General features: G+C 38.2%; 1 protein-coding gene across 4 annotated transcripts in view; it reads right to left on the bottom strand.

The window, feature by feature from the left end:
- The window catches only part of LOC124794959 (ATP-dependent DNA helicase DDX11), a 162,284-nt gene that overhangs the window by 112,324 nt on the left and 36,947 nt on the right, over nucleotides 1–13,013 (bottom strand). For all 4 annotated transcript variants that reach the window (XM_047258678.1, XM_047258675.1, XM_047258674.1 and 1 more), the window contains 2 exons: nucleotides 3,754–3,954; nucleotides 738–904 (listed from right to left, as the gene is read on the bottom strand). In XM_047258678.1, the coding sequence (XP_047114634.1) occupies nucleotides 738–904; nucleotides 3,754–3,954 (368 nt within the window). The remainder of the gene's footprint in view (nucleotides 1–737; nucleotides 905–3,753; nucleotides 3,955–13,013) is intronic.

Raw genomic sequence — 13,013 nt, 5'->3', positions numbered from 1 at the left:
AACATGGATTCCAAAAATACTGATCCTGAAAAACTCAACTGACACTCTTCTCACATAACATCATGAAAGCCATGGATTGTAGCAATCAGATTGATGCAGTATTTCTTGAAAGTATTTGACTTCGTACCACATCAACGTCTATTTTTAAAAAAATGTATGATCATATGGAGTATCACCCAGAATTTGTGACTGGGTGGAGGATTTCTTCTTAGGCAGGACACAGGAGGTTATTATGGGTATAGTCACCAACTGAAGAAGTAATTTCAGGTATGAGCCGACAAGCAATTTGAGACCCTTGTTGTTTACATTGTTTTTACATCATGACATTCAATGCAGTTTCAGATTGCATTTAAAACAGTGCCATATTGTACTGTGTGCATCTGGTATCTTCTAGGATAAGAATGTGGAAATATAATCCTGAAATCAATAATGTAACATGAGAACCTCAAATAGGATATGAGTGTTGGAATATAATCCTGAAATCAATAATGTAACATGAGTACCTCAAATAAAAAACAGCTGAATGAAAGTTTCATCAACTGAGAGCCCAGCCAGATTACTCTGCAAAAATGGAGTATCCAAAGTCCAGCACCACTCTTGTTATACTTGATAGAATTATGACAAAGTATTCACACACACACACACACACACACACACACACACACACACATCCAGTATCAGAGTTTACACATGCAGCACAATGCCCACCCAGATAAAATTCTAGCTGCACTCCTTACCTTTCATTTATAAGAGTATTGTTACCAAGACGGCGAACACTCTCATTGATACAGCAATTAGAACGAGACGCAAGGGGAACAGCACGGATATCAGCCCCATAGGGGCTACGCCGGATTTCACCCACCACTTGCGCCAGCTGAGAATGGGTTCGGCTGCAGAAATAAATCTGCAACAAAGAGTGAAGCCCTTTACTGTTTCCACAATGTAATATATTATTCCTGCTAACCGGTTACCTTTTTAATAATATACAACAACACAGTTACATAGAAAAAAATTTAAATCACTGTAAATAAATTTAAGAACAATTATTTTGATTCAAATTACGTCTTTTCCCAAAGACTATAGAATATTACCATTACCACTGTATTTCAGTACAGAAAAATAATGTATCACTTGAAAACTGAAGCTGTTAGAACAATCGCATTTAGACAACAGGAAACAGTACTCAGAAATCAATGGAAAAGATAATATCCATGATAGTAAGCAAACTTTGGGGTTCCTCAAGGTTCCTCTTGAGCCCATTCCTATTTGCATGTTATGTCAATGATTTCCCAGGTGCTCTACAGAATTGGTCATCATTACAGGGTATGCCAGTGACACATATTGACCTGCTTGGGAGACAATACAGAACTCTACAGAAGGAAAAGAAAATCATTTTGATAAAGACCATTCAAGCGGTAATCTCACTCAAAGAAAAGCCATTTTCTTTCAACCTGCTGCACAAAATAAACAAACTTATGTGACTGCAGATATGCCCACATCAAACTTTTCATTGTGTAAGTTTTAGGTGTATAAGAAGATGACAGGCTTTCACTGGAATGGCAAGTTTATTACATGTTCATTTGTAACACTAAAGCTTTATTTCTGAAGAAAATTGACTCTAAACTTTAATACTCAAGCACTAAGGTGCACTATGGCACAGTATATCCTGCTCTATCCTATATTTTGTAATATGGGGCACTATCTGCCAAATCAGTATAAAAAGGGAAATTCATAACCACAATATTTGGTACAGATCACATTTTCAGGGTTAGAAGAAGACACATTTACAACAAATAGTCCATTTGTCACATTATCAAAGTTTCCTAATTCACTATCATATGAACTGATGATGGCAGTTTGGAGAAACATTTAAAAAGCAACTTATTCTGCAATTCCCAAATGCCATGGATATGACATGATCTGAAATTGTTTTAACTTTAAATTTACAGACAAACAGCACAGGGCGAATTACAGTTTGTACCTTAGTCTGGTCTACTGTACTTATTAACTGAAATACTGAGCAAGACTGTAGAAATGTTTTGGAGTGCAACTGACATTATATAGGTATGAAGCATATTCAAAAAGTAAGGGCTATTTGATTATATTTAAACGCTGGCGTCTCAGAACAGAGTTTCACAAAGGCAGAGCCATGTCAATTGTTAGAAGGAACTGCTTTGATTCTGTAGTCTTTTAAACTGGGTGAAATGCCTTCAAATATCACTGCTACTGCCAGTTGCCAGTTGCACAGTTGCATTTGATTTTTATATGCAAAAGGATCTACAGCTATACAAATTTATCAGGAGGTGTACTTAATTTATGAGCCCACAGTAATGAGTAATGGGCTGAGTATTCAAAACTGGCTGTGCACAGATGTGTGAAATAAACGTGGAGTCGTAAACCTGACATCCAGTTCAAAGAAATCGTGCAGCAGGTGTACCAAAAGCTGGCAACTCATTTACTGGTTGATGAATTTCCTCTACCACTATTTACATAACTGTCACAAAATAGATATAATATATTTTGGTATGAACTGTTGGTTCCAAAAATGTTTACCAACTGACATAAAGAGCAAAGAGTGTCAAACAAATGAGTGTTTTTGGACTGATGTCGACAGGATGAGGATGATTTCTTTTCTCAAACTGTTATGGGCGATGAGACATGGATATCTTTCAGCGCCACAGAATCAACCAATAGTCAATGCAGTGGCACCATTCGATCATGCCAAAACTGGAGGGAAAAAACAAGCAGTCCCCTTACTCAGGTCTTAAAATGATGGCCATCATTTCCTGGGGAGAAAAGGACATTCTTCTGGTTGATTTCATCAAATGGGGGTAACCAGTTATATCTTAAATCTACTGAAAAATGCTCACCAAACTGATACCCGCCATCCAGAATCATTGTTGGGGGAAAATGCTATCTGAGGTAGCCCTTTTGCATGTCAACATACGTCCACACACTGCTACCTGTACCAAGGATAAGATTCATTATTTCCATTAGCAACTTTTCAACCACACACCTTAAAGTCTTGATCTCAGAGCCAGCCACTATTACCTCTTCCTGAATTTGAAACAATGGTGTGAAGGTGAGGAGGAATACAATGTAGCCTTTTGTCAACTAGTGCAGTCCCCAAGCGAAGAATTTCTCTGCAGGGCAAGAAGCTGGTGCAACATTTAAAAAAGTGTTTAGAAGTGAACAACATTCATGTGGGGCTATAACTAATGAAAGTCATATTCTGAAAAGAAATAAGCACATGAAAGACTGGAGTTCATACAGAGGAAATTATTTTCCCTTCACTCAATTTCTGAGTGTAACAGGAAAAGGAATGAGTAGCAATGGTACAAAGTGCACTGAACAACGGCTTGTATGTATGTATACGTAGATAATCTTTCTAAAGTACTAGAAAAGAACATTTTCACGATTTCAATTTTTCTTCAGAATTCTGTACTTCCTTTGTGAAACTACACAACCCTCGCACATAACCATAATCTTCAGCTAAACACATTATGTTAGTGCATTTTCTGGCATAACAAATGAAAGGACAGATTCAATATTTTACAGTGTTTCTACTTATACTACACTTTTCTTTATTATTTACTCGCAGAACCCTTCCAGTTGACAAACATTTCATTCAACTGACACATGACTGCCTGCTCACTTGTTCTTCAGATACATCAATATCTTGACACACGGACATATTTTACACGCACTTTTAAAGCTACTTCACAATAAGTCACATTATGTTAGTGAAAGTACTTGGGTTGGCTTTGGCTCATCCAGCTGGTTCTCTTCATCTTCTTCATCCTCAGTGACGTCAGTAGTGCCATCTTCACAATTACTTTCCTCATATTCTTCTAACAAAATTTCATCTTCATCAGTAACTAAATCTCTCATTGCGGGAACCGATGGAGACTCTTCAGATCTTTGGCAAGATTTCTTATCAGTATTCTTAGCCTCCTGTAGGATGTAAAACAGAAAATATGATGTAAGAGCACTATTAGAGAAACATAGCATGATTAGCAAATGTTCAAAACAGATCAAAGTTTCAGTACCCTAAATCATACATTTGCAAGCAGCAGAGGAAAACACAGGACAAGACTGAGTATAATAAGTAGCACAGACAAAACTATTATGGAAATGTAATAACAGTGAGAAAGACAGGCACGGTCCAAAGTTCCTTTTAAAAATAATGCTAGTTGACTTAATTACAGATAAAGAAAAGGCACAAAGCAATGTAAAAGTGTATTTGTAGCCACTCACATTTACTGAGGACATTTTTCTATGCTTTTTGTCTCTCCCTCAAAGCTCTTGTGATAAATGTTTGAAAATTATATACCTACTACACTTGTACTCATACACTGGCACCTCTTTGCAATTCCACTAACAGATGTTGCATGGGTAAATTTAACTGCCTGTACCTCGTGTGTGGTCAAATCTCTCTAATTTTATAATGTATAATGCACATGCGTGCCCCCCCCCCCCCCCCCCCCCACACACACACAAGGCCAGACTGCAAGCAGCAAACTAGATGGTGGAGGTAAGGAGGAGGCTGAGGCGGGGAGGGGAAGGGATGTACAGTAGGGGTGGGGGAGACAGGGGACAGTGAAGTGCTGCTTGTGGGAGCATACAGAAACGAAGTGGGAAAAACTGAATTTCTTCAGTGCAAATGGAGCGGTGGAGGGGGTCAGACCACCTGAGTATGTAGTGGGGAGCCTTTTGGAGAGACCAATATTTTTTCCAGTTACCTGCAGGAAAGTGTAGAGTGAGCACGTCAATTTTTTTGGTCCTCTGTTCAGTAGTGCGGTCGCGTTTCAAGATGGAGAAAAAATCTCGAACAGCGCTACACCATCAAATTCTGCGTGAAACTCGGGAAAACCTTGACGGAGATCCTTGGAATGATTAAAGACGCCTGCGGCGATGCTACCCTGAGCCGCTCAACAATGTTTGAGTGGCACAAGCTATTCCGAGAGGGGCGAGAGCTCATCAAAGACGACCAGTGCACTAGTCGCCCATCAACTTCAAGGACTGATGAAAATGTGGCCAAGGTGAAGGTGCTACTGATCTCCAACTGGTGCTTAAGCAGATGGTTGATGCGATAAGGATTTCATACAGTACCATCCAAAAATTTGTTACCGAGGATTTGGCCATGGGAAAGGTGTGTGCCAAGTTTGTGCCAAAAATCCTGAGTGACAAACAAAAACTGATCATACGCAAATTTCGCAGGAAATTCTGAACTGTCTCCAAGAAAACCCACATTCTCTTCACAATGTGATTATTGGTGACAAATCATGGTGTTTTGAGTACGACCCAAAGATCTAACACCAGAGCACTGAGTGGCACAATTCCCCACGTCCGAAGAAAGCCAAAATGAGCAAGTCAAGGGTCAAAACTATGCTCATCTGCTTTTTTGACAGTCATGGCATGGTTCACTGGGAGTTTGTGCCCCCGGACATACTGTGAATGAGAAATTTTATGTGGAAGTACTTGAAAGGTTGCACAAACGTGTCCTCTGAGTGCAGCCAGACAGCGCTGCTTGTTGGAAGCTGCACCACGACTAAGAGCCAAGCCACTGCGAGCTGCAGGTTTTGGAACACCTGGCCAAGCACAGAGTTGCCATGTTGCTTCACTCTCCCTACAGTCCAGATCTGTCACCAGCGGATTTCTTCCTCTTTCCCAGGTTCAAAGCATTTGTACCAGTTAGGTCAATAAAAAAAATTAAATCAACTCAGTCCTACTAGTTATTGATCACGCCCTGTAGGTGCAGCAGGGAAGTTAGATGGAGGGCAGGCTGGTGTGTGTGTGTGTGGTGGGGGGGGGGGGGGGGGGGATAAAAAGAATGTGGGTGCATCAGTGGAATAGAGGGCTGTGTAGTGCTGGAACGGGAACAGGGGAAGGGGCTAATTCAGTAAAGAATAATGACTATCGTGCAGGTGGGAACTCTCCCTACAATAATCCTACATTCCCCTCAACAGGGAGGATGATGGGATATGTGCTAAGACATGAGCAAATAACTTCCACGATATTAGAGGGAGTTGGGGATGGCAAACACTGTCAGAGAAGATACATATTGGAACACATCCAACAAGTAACTGAGGATTTAGAGTGCAAGTGGTACTCTGAACTGAAATATTGGCCACATCACACCAATCAGAAGAAGAGCATTTAATGAAACGTGCTACTCCAGCTCATTCTCTGGAATCAGGCTACACCATTAACAACATAACAAACAATTTGGAAACCTTACAAATTATGTCTAAAAGCTAAATTTAATAGGCAAAAACGTACTTAATTTCAAACCAGGTCATCTAAAAATAGGCTGCAGAATATTCTGTGGGAGAAATATTACTATTTGGTCGAATGATTGATGGAAGATAAACCAATAAATTGAGCTAAGCATAACTTGCTCTTAGATTTTTTTCTACAACAAAATTGTATTATTATTGGAAAATTGTTATTAGCATCAGCTATCTGTGGTGAAATTTTACTATAGATTTTTGACCTGTTTTCTGAACCTAAATCAAATGCTTTAGTCTATGCTTGTTATGAGATTAATACATCAAAATTTGCAAGTGAAACATGTTTAAATTATTGGTACCAATCCTTGTCAATTTATTCCACAGATATACAACCATGAAAGAAAGAGGGTTGTTAGGAAAAAGTTGTTAGAGAGGATTGAAAGGGAGTATGATACAATGTTGGTGATAGCTACTGATGCTCTGTATGTAATATGATACTTTTTATGGATAAGAATGGATGAAATGAATCAGATAATAAGTCACATACATTTCCACAATGCTGTATTTTGGCAGTCAAAAAATTTAATGAGACATGTTGACTTACATACACTCCTGTTTTTGTACTTTGCAGTCTTACTCCGAATGCATCTATTTTTATGAACCCTTGCGTGGATTCTGACAATCTCACGCTCATTGCGCCAATTTTTGTGAAGCCTTGCATGGATTCTGACAGTAGCCTTACTATTTACACACATTTGTTCTCTACATTCACAAGATGCTTGTCCATGGTTTTCACACTGTCCTATGTTTTCGGCTTCGGTATTTGAGGAGGAGGAGCATAGTGGGGATTACAACGTAACTCTTAATTTCTCTCCGATGTAAAACGTTTCAAATGTTACAAAGCCTCTTACAAATTAACACTTTCATTCACAGAGAACCTTTCAGGCTTGGAAATTGCTATGGGACACTCTCTTTTGATAGCTAAACCCTCATAATGAAATCCATGTAATATAGGTGGATTTCTTATTTATTGCTTCTATAAATTTTCAAGTAGAGCTGATCAGTATGCTGCAAAGTTGTAGTCAAACAGGAATGTGCGGATGACAAAACTGCACTAAAGAGCTTATTTGTGTGCAGGTGATGAAAAAGAACATAAAATTATTCAGAGAACCTGGACAGGCACTGACTACAGGCCAACAAGTGTGTGTGTGTGTGTGTGTGTGTGTGTGTGTGTGTGTGTGTGTGCGTGTGTACGTGTGCGTAGATTGAACTATTCACCTAATTACAGTGCATACACTGATAAACCGTTTAGTGTCACAAAATCAAGAAAATAGCATCGAAGATTTCATTGAAATCTACCATAGTGAGCCTTCCCTGTGACAAGTTACTCATACATATTCTCCTGGCTACAAAAAGATACAAGTGGCATATTAAAAATTAACAGAAAAACTGAAATTGACTATTTAAAACAAACAGACTGCAGTTTTCTAAATATACAATTTTAGAAACAATAACTGGAAATAAATGAAATAAGTGACATAATGTTGGAAATCAGGAAGTGGTTCACTTGAAACACATTAACCAAATCTATGGTAATTCTAATTGATGAGTTTCATAAATGATCAAGATATTACACAAAACTCATATTCATATATCAAAACTAATAACAAGAGTACCTGAACTGGAATTGAGGCATGTAAAACACAATTGTTTATTTGCAACAATCTGGCATGCAAATCTGCATTCCCCTTTTTTTAGCAATTCCTTAGGCCATGTGACACTTTTTTCTGCATATAAAACAGCCGTAACTCTTGTTGGACCTAAATCAAGTATCACTGGAGTGTCATCTGTTGCTGCTACAATAAATCAATAAATTGATACGCAGATGAATCTTAAGCACGTTCAGCAGGTATCAGGTTGATCTGACTGGTAAAGTGGTGCAGACACACCTGTGCAGTTCTAATAGGACACGCGCATGACATCCACACTGATTCAGTACAACAAAAGTAGTGATCCGAGAAAGATAGCTTCTTTGGCAAAGAAATATGATAAAATATTCGCCAGATTTTTGTCAGATTTCAAGATGGTGGATAACAATTTGTTATTATGCACTGCAGTTGCTAGTATGACAATTGCATTGTGTGTCTATTTGGAAGAAAAGCTGCAGAAAAAAAGGAAACATACTTGGATGTAGTCATAGGTATTACATTAAAATAGAAAAAGCATTCAGCAAAATTTGTCACGAGAGATGCAAGTGGAGGACATCAAGTCTTATATACAAATTACTTACGAATGGATTACAATGTATTTCAATATTTGCTCAGTTAAGTGGCATTTCATAATACAAAACACAATACTCTCTCGAGAAATGCTGTACCTGCAGAAGATGGGCAAACTGTGACACTAGGCTTTCTTGATACAGGAGAGAGCTACTATTACTTACAACAAAGCACTCAAACATCCTATTGTACATTAACCAAAATAATTCCAGAAACGTGTGAAGCAATTTATAAAGCACTGAAGGGAGACTATGTAAAGGTAAATAAATGTTTAGTACACCTGTATGCGCAATAAGAACTATTTTTATTTTTGAATAATTTAATTAATGGAATTAGTGTTCCAACAACTACAAAATTAATAAAAAGTATGAAACCGATGAAGCACTTTTTTAACTTGTGGCATCCAGAGTTCAAAGGTACACAGGGTAGAATGGAAAGCTAAGGAAGAATCTTTTATTTTAGTGTTACCACATCCTCTATTCCAGCTTGCTGAAAAGCTGCCTGGATATTCCCAGATGTAGAGGTGAATGGCTATAGCTGTGATTGTGGACATATGTTGCCTGCAGCATATTCCACCTGGCCATCAACACAAAATTCATAGAATTCACTGTGCCCATTGCTCACCCTTCCACTTTAGTCGAAGCTTGTGTGTGTGTGTGTGTGTGTGTGTGTGTGTGTGTGTGTGTGTGTGTGTGCGCGCGCGCGCGCTAACAGAATGATTTTTATGATCAAATCCACAGAGAGTCATAGATTTGATCATATTTATTTGATGACAGGCGAGATTAGACAAAGTTCCCTGACATATCAACTTTGACAAAGAAATATGGTAGTGTAATACTGGCCTAACTTGTAGCACCAATGTGAGCTGTTCCAGTGGCATAATCTGCCTTATCTTGGTAGTGCTGTACAGCACGTCGGTACAGAGCTGGAGATGGCACTCATGGCTACTGACTGGGAGCACATTGGAATATTGGGAGATGGTGTTACACCAGTAGTGGTCTGCACCTCAACATGACTGGGAAAGTGCGGGCGGGGGAGGGGAGGGGGGAGGGGGGGGATATTAGTGATGTACACAAGGCAGGTGTGGGACCACATAAGGTCGGATACCTGTTGTTTTGGGTGGGAGGACTATGCCTTTTCCTAGGGTAAATCATGACAACGGGCTCACCTCCCTTAAAAGTATCTCACAACCAGTTTATGAGATTTCTTCAGTTGTACACGAAAGATAGATTCTACCACACAGGAGTGGAAAAACACCACAAAATTTTTCTCAGAACATCTATTCTTGATCAGAACGTGCAGTCTATTAAAACTAAAGTACAGCAGCTTGAAGTTTTATTACACTCTTTGAATGGAATAGTGAAATGCATTACACAGCAGTGATGTAGAAACAATGAAATACAGCGTATAGTGCTGTCGTCATATGACTGTGCAACTCACTACTGCAGAATTATCTCAAAAAGTGGGGCATCATGTATTTATATCAGAGGTGGCGTAAATTTTAAAACTGGAGGAGATCTGATCACAATTTGTATAGGTAAACATTTGGAACTGGCAGCTGCTAAACCAACAAGGCTAGACGTCCATAAGAAATTAATCATTATGTGCATGTTCCACCCACTTAGGGATAATGTGGTCTGTTTCCTCAACAAATTAATTGAAGGCTTGTAAAGAGTCACAGCCTCCAAAACTAATAATATGTGGATACATTAACATTAACACTTTTCGAGACAATGCCCATGTATCTTTTTGACACTGCGCATGCCAGTATACACGTGGGAATCCGTCGCTATCTCAAAAGTATTAAACAAGGTGTTGAGGGTGAAATTAATAATAACTTCTAAAACATTCTGAACACTTTTAGCATGGCAAAAATGGTAAATGCAGCTACTAGAGTATCAAAAAGTTTTGCGCCAATCTTAGACCACGTACATACAGATATTGAGGGAAAATTGTAAAGTATTTATAAAATATCTTGGTGTGTGTAATTATTACTGTTAAATAATGAAGTTAAAGACAGACTTGATAAAACCCACAAAACTGCAATCCTTCTAAAGAACCTTCTTGTGACATAAAATACATACTTTCCTGGGGCATTGTCAAATCGAACCTGGGATGACATGTACATGGAAAAACAATGTACATACCAGGTTCTCTAAATTCTACATACTATTTTAATTAATTTTCGAGGATACATTTCCAAAAATATCCACTTGAACAGTGGCAGCTAAGGAAAATAGATTGGATAACTGTGGGTTTTAGAAAGTTCACCACAACATTTAAATTTTCCAGTTGTTTACAAAGGCACTACACTAATCCACAGTGTAATGTGACAGAATGGGATAACATTAATAAGCACACACAATACCCAACTCAACCACAGACAATACAACAGCCGCATAATTTGCTTGCATGCTATGTGCACCAATCAATTTTGTATAGTCATGGTTTTATCACCGTTTGAACATCAATTTTATATGTACTTCATATTTATGTAGTTCTCAATCACCTATCCAATATCATTACACACACTACGAGTAAATTACAAAGTATTCCTGCTATTGTGAATACATTTACATATCTAATATTGGATCATAATGGTTTTCCGCACACAAATTAATGCATAAAATTGAGCACAATTTACACACACATATCAAAAATACATTAGCAACTAATTGCCTGCCGTAATACCGAAGTAATTTAGGTATTTTTTAAAAAACACTGTAATAAAGCAATTCAGTTTACTTTCTCACAACACTTTTGATCCATTCTGTAATTATATTATTACAAAAAATACTTCACAATTTAGTCATTTATGTCATCTGTAGATTTTGAAAACCTTTAAATTATAATTGTAACTTACGCAAAATTATATTTTAATTCATTTTAATTTTGATGTTTTTCTAGTGATTTTTTTTTATTTTGTATGTATTGAGCCCTTGCTCCACCTATCAATCTGGTTCAGTCAGTATACAGCTGTAGAGAGACAGTAGCAGTGCTGAATCTTGGCAGTCTATTGACAGTTACAGATTTCTGTAAGTTTTCAAGATGGTGCCATATTGTTTTTTCCCAGCATAAAGCTGGCAACACTGATACAATGCGACAGTTTAGTGCACCTAACTTGCTTTGTTGTTTTTGTTTTTGAAGCCAAAGAAACAAACATTATGCAAAATGTTTGCAGCTTATAAAGTTAAAAGATCACCTCTAATATAAAAACAGATCCAAGGACCTGTAGCCTTGTACAACTAACAACAACAAGATAAATATATCCACAGGAAATTTGGATTTGTGAATCTATATTATATTTAGGGGCTTGAATTAATGCTATTTAAAATTGACTATAAGTACAGGAGATTTCTACAGATCACAACTTGTTCAAGAAACAGGCTCAATATTTACCTGAAGTGGCTTATGAAAATAGCAGAAATTCTAAACAGGGACTACTGGACTGAATCCCAGATCATCCTGAATGATAATGTACTAAGCAGTTCACAACCCAAACTTCAAATTGTTATCACTAGTCAAACACTCCACAAGTGTCTAGGAACTATGTGATGTGGTGGTGTATAAATCATGCAGATGCTGTTACAGAGGCTTTTTGTACTTGGCAGCTTGATATTTTATTAACATCAACAGTTTTTAAGTGCCGTGTAAGTTCTTTGGGCTCTGTCCCACTGGGTACCTCCTAAGTTTTTTCACTTGTTGCTCCTTGATTCTGCTATCACGTGGGATGGCAATGTCGATGGTCCACACTTTCTTTCTCTCCACAACTGTGAAGTTTGATGTACCTTCTTGTAAGATTCCATCTCTCTGAAACTAAAGTTCCCATAGTAATTTTGGTGCTCATTTTCGACACCTCTTTCTGGATTATGAATTCCCCAGTTCTTTGCCACTGGTGGATGGTGATTTTGGAATAAATTCCAGAGGATTATATGAAGGGGATCAGCTGAAATCTGTGTCCATCCTACTCCCACAACATCCCTTGTTTGTCAGCACTGATGCCACCTCCCTCTATACCAGCATCTGCCTGCCGCTGAAACTTTCCGCAGTTAGTGTGCATCTGATTCCGAACCTTTGACATCATTCCTGCTCATGTTAATCAACTTTATTCTTACCAACAACTACTTTACCTTTGAGAGGCAAGCATACAAACAGAGGGGCACAGCCACAGGGACCAGAATTGCTCCTCCCTACGCCAACCTTTTCATGGATCCTTTCCTGGATTCCATATGCCTTCAGCCCCTGGTTCTGTTTAGACATATTGATGACATCTTTGCCATATAGGTTCATTATGAGACTGGCCTGTTAACATTCTTGGAATCTCTAAATATATTCTCCCAATTAAATCTCACATTGTCCTTACAGCAAAAATAAAAAATATCCATTTGGGTATTGTTGGTTGGTTCAATTTAGTTTGGTACTGTCCAGTACTATTTCACTTGCATCCTGTACCGTGTGTCATAATGTTCTGTTAAAGGATTACCTCTTTTTTTATGACTCT

The sequence above is a fragment of the Schistocerca piceifrons genome, chromosome 4 (genome assembly GCF_021461385.2).
Source record: "Schistocerca piceifrons isolate TAMUIC-IGC-003096 chromosome 4, iqSchPice1.1, whole genome shotgun sequence".
NCBI classification, from domain to species: Eukaryota; Metazoa; Arthropoda; class Insecta; order Orthoptera; family Acrididae; genus Schistocerca; species Schistocerca piceifrons.
This window is presented reverse-complemented; position numbering and strand designations above follow the sequence as displayed.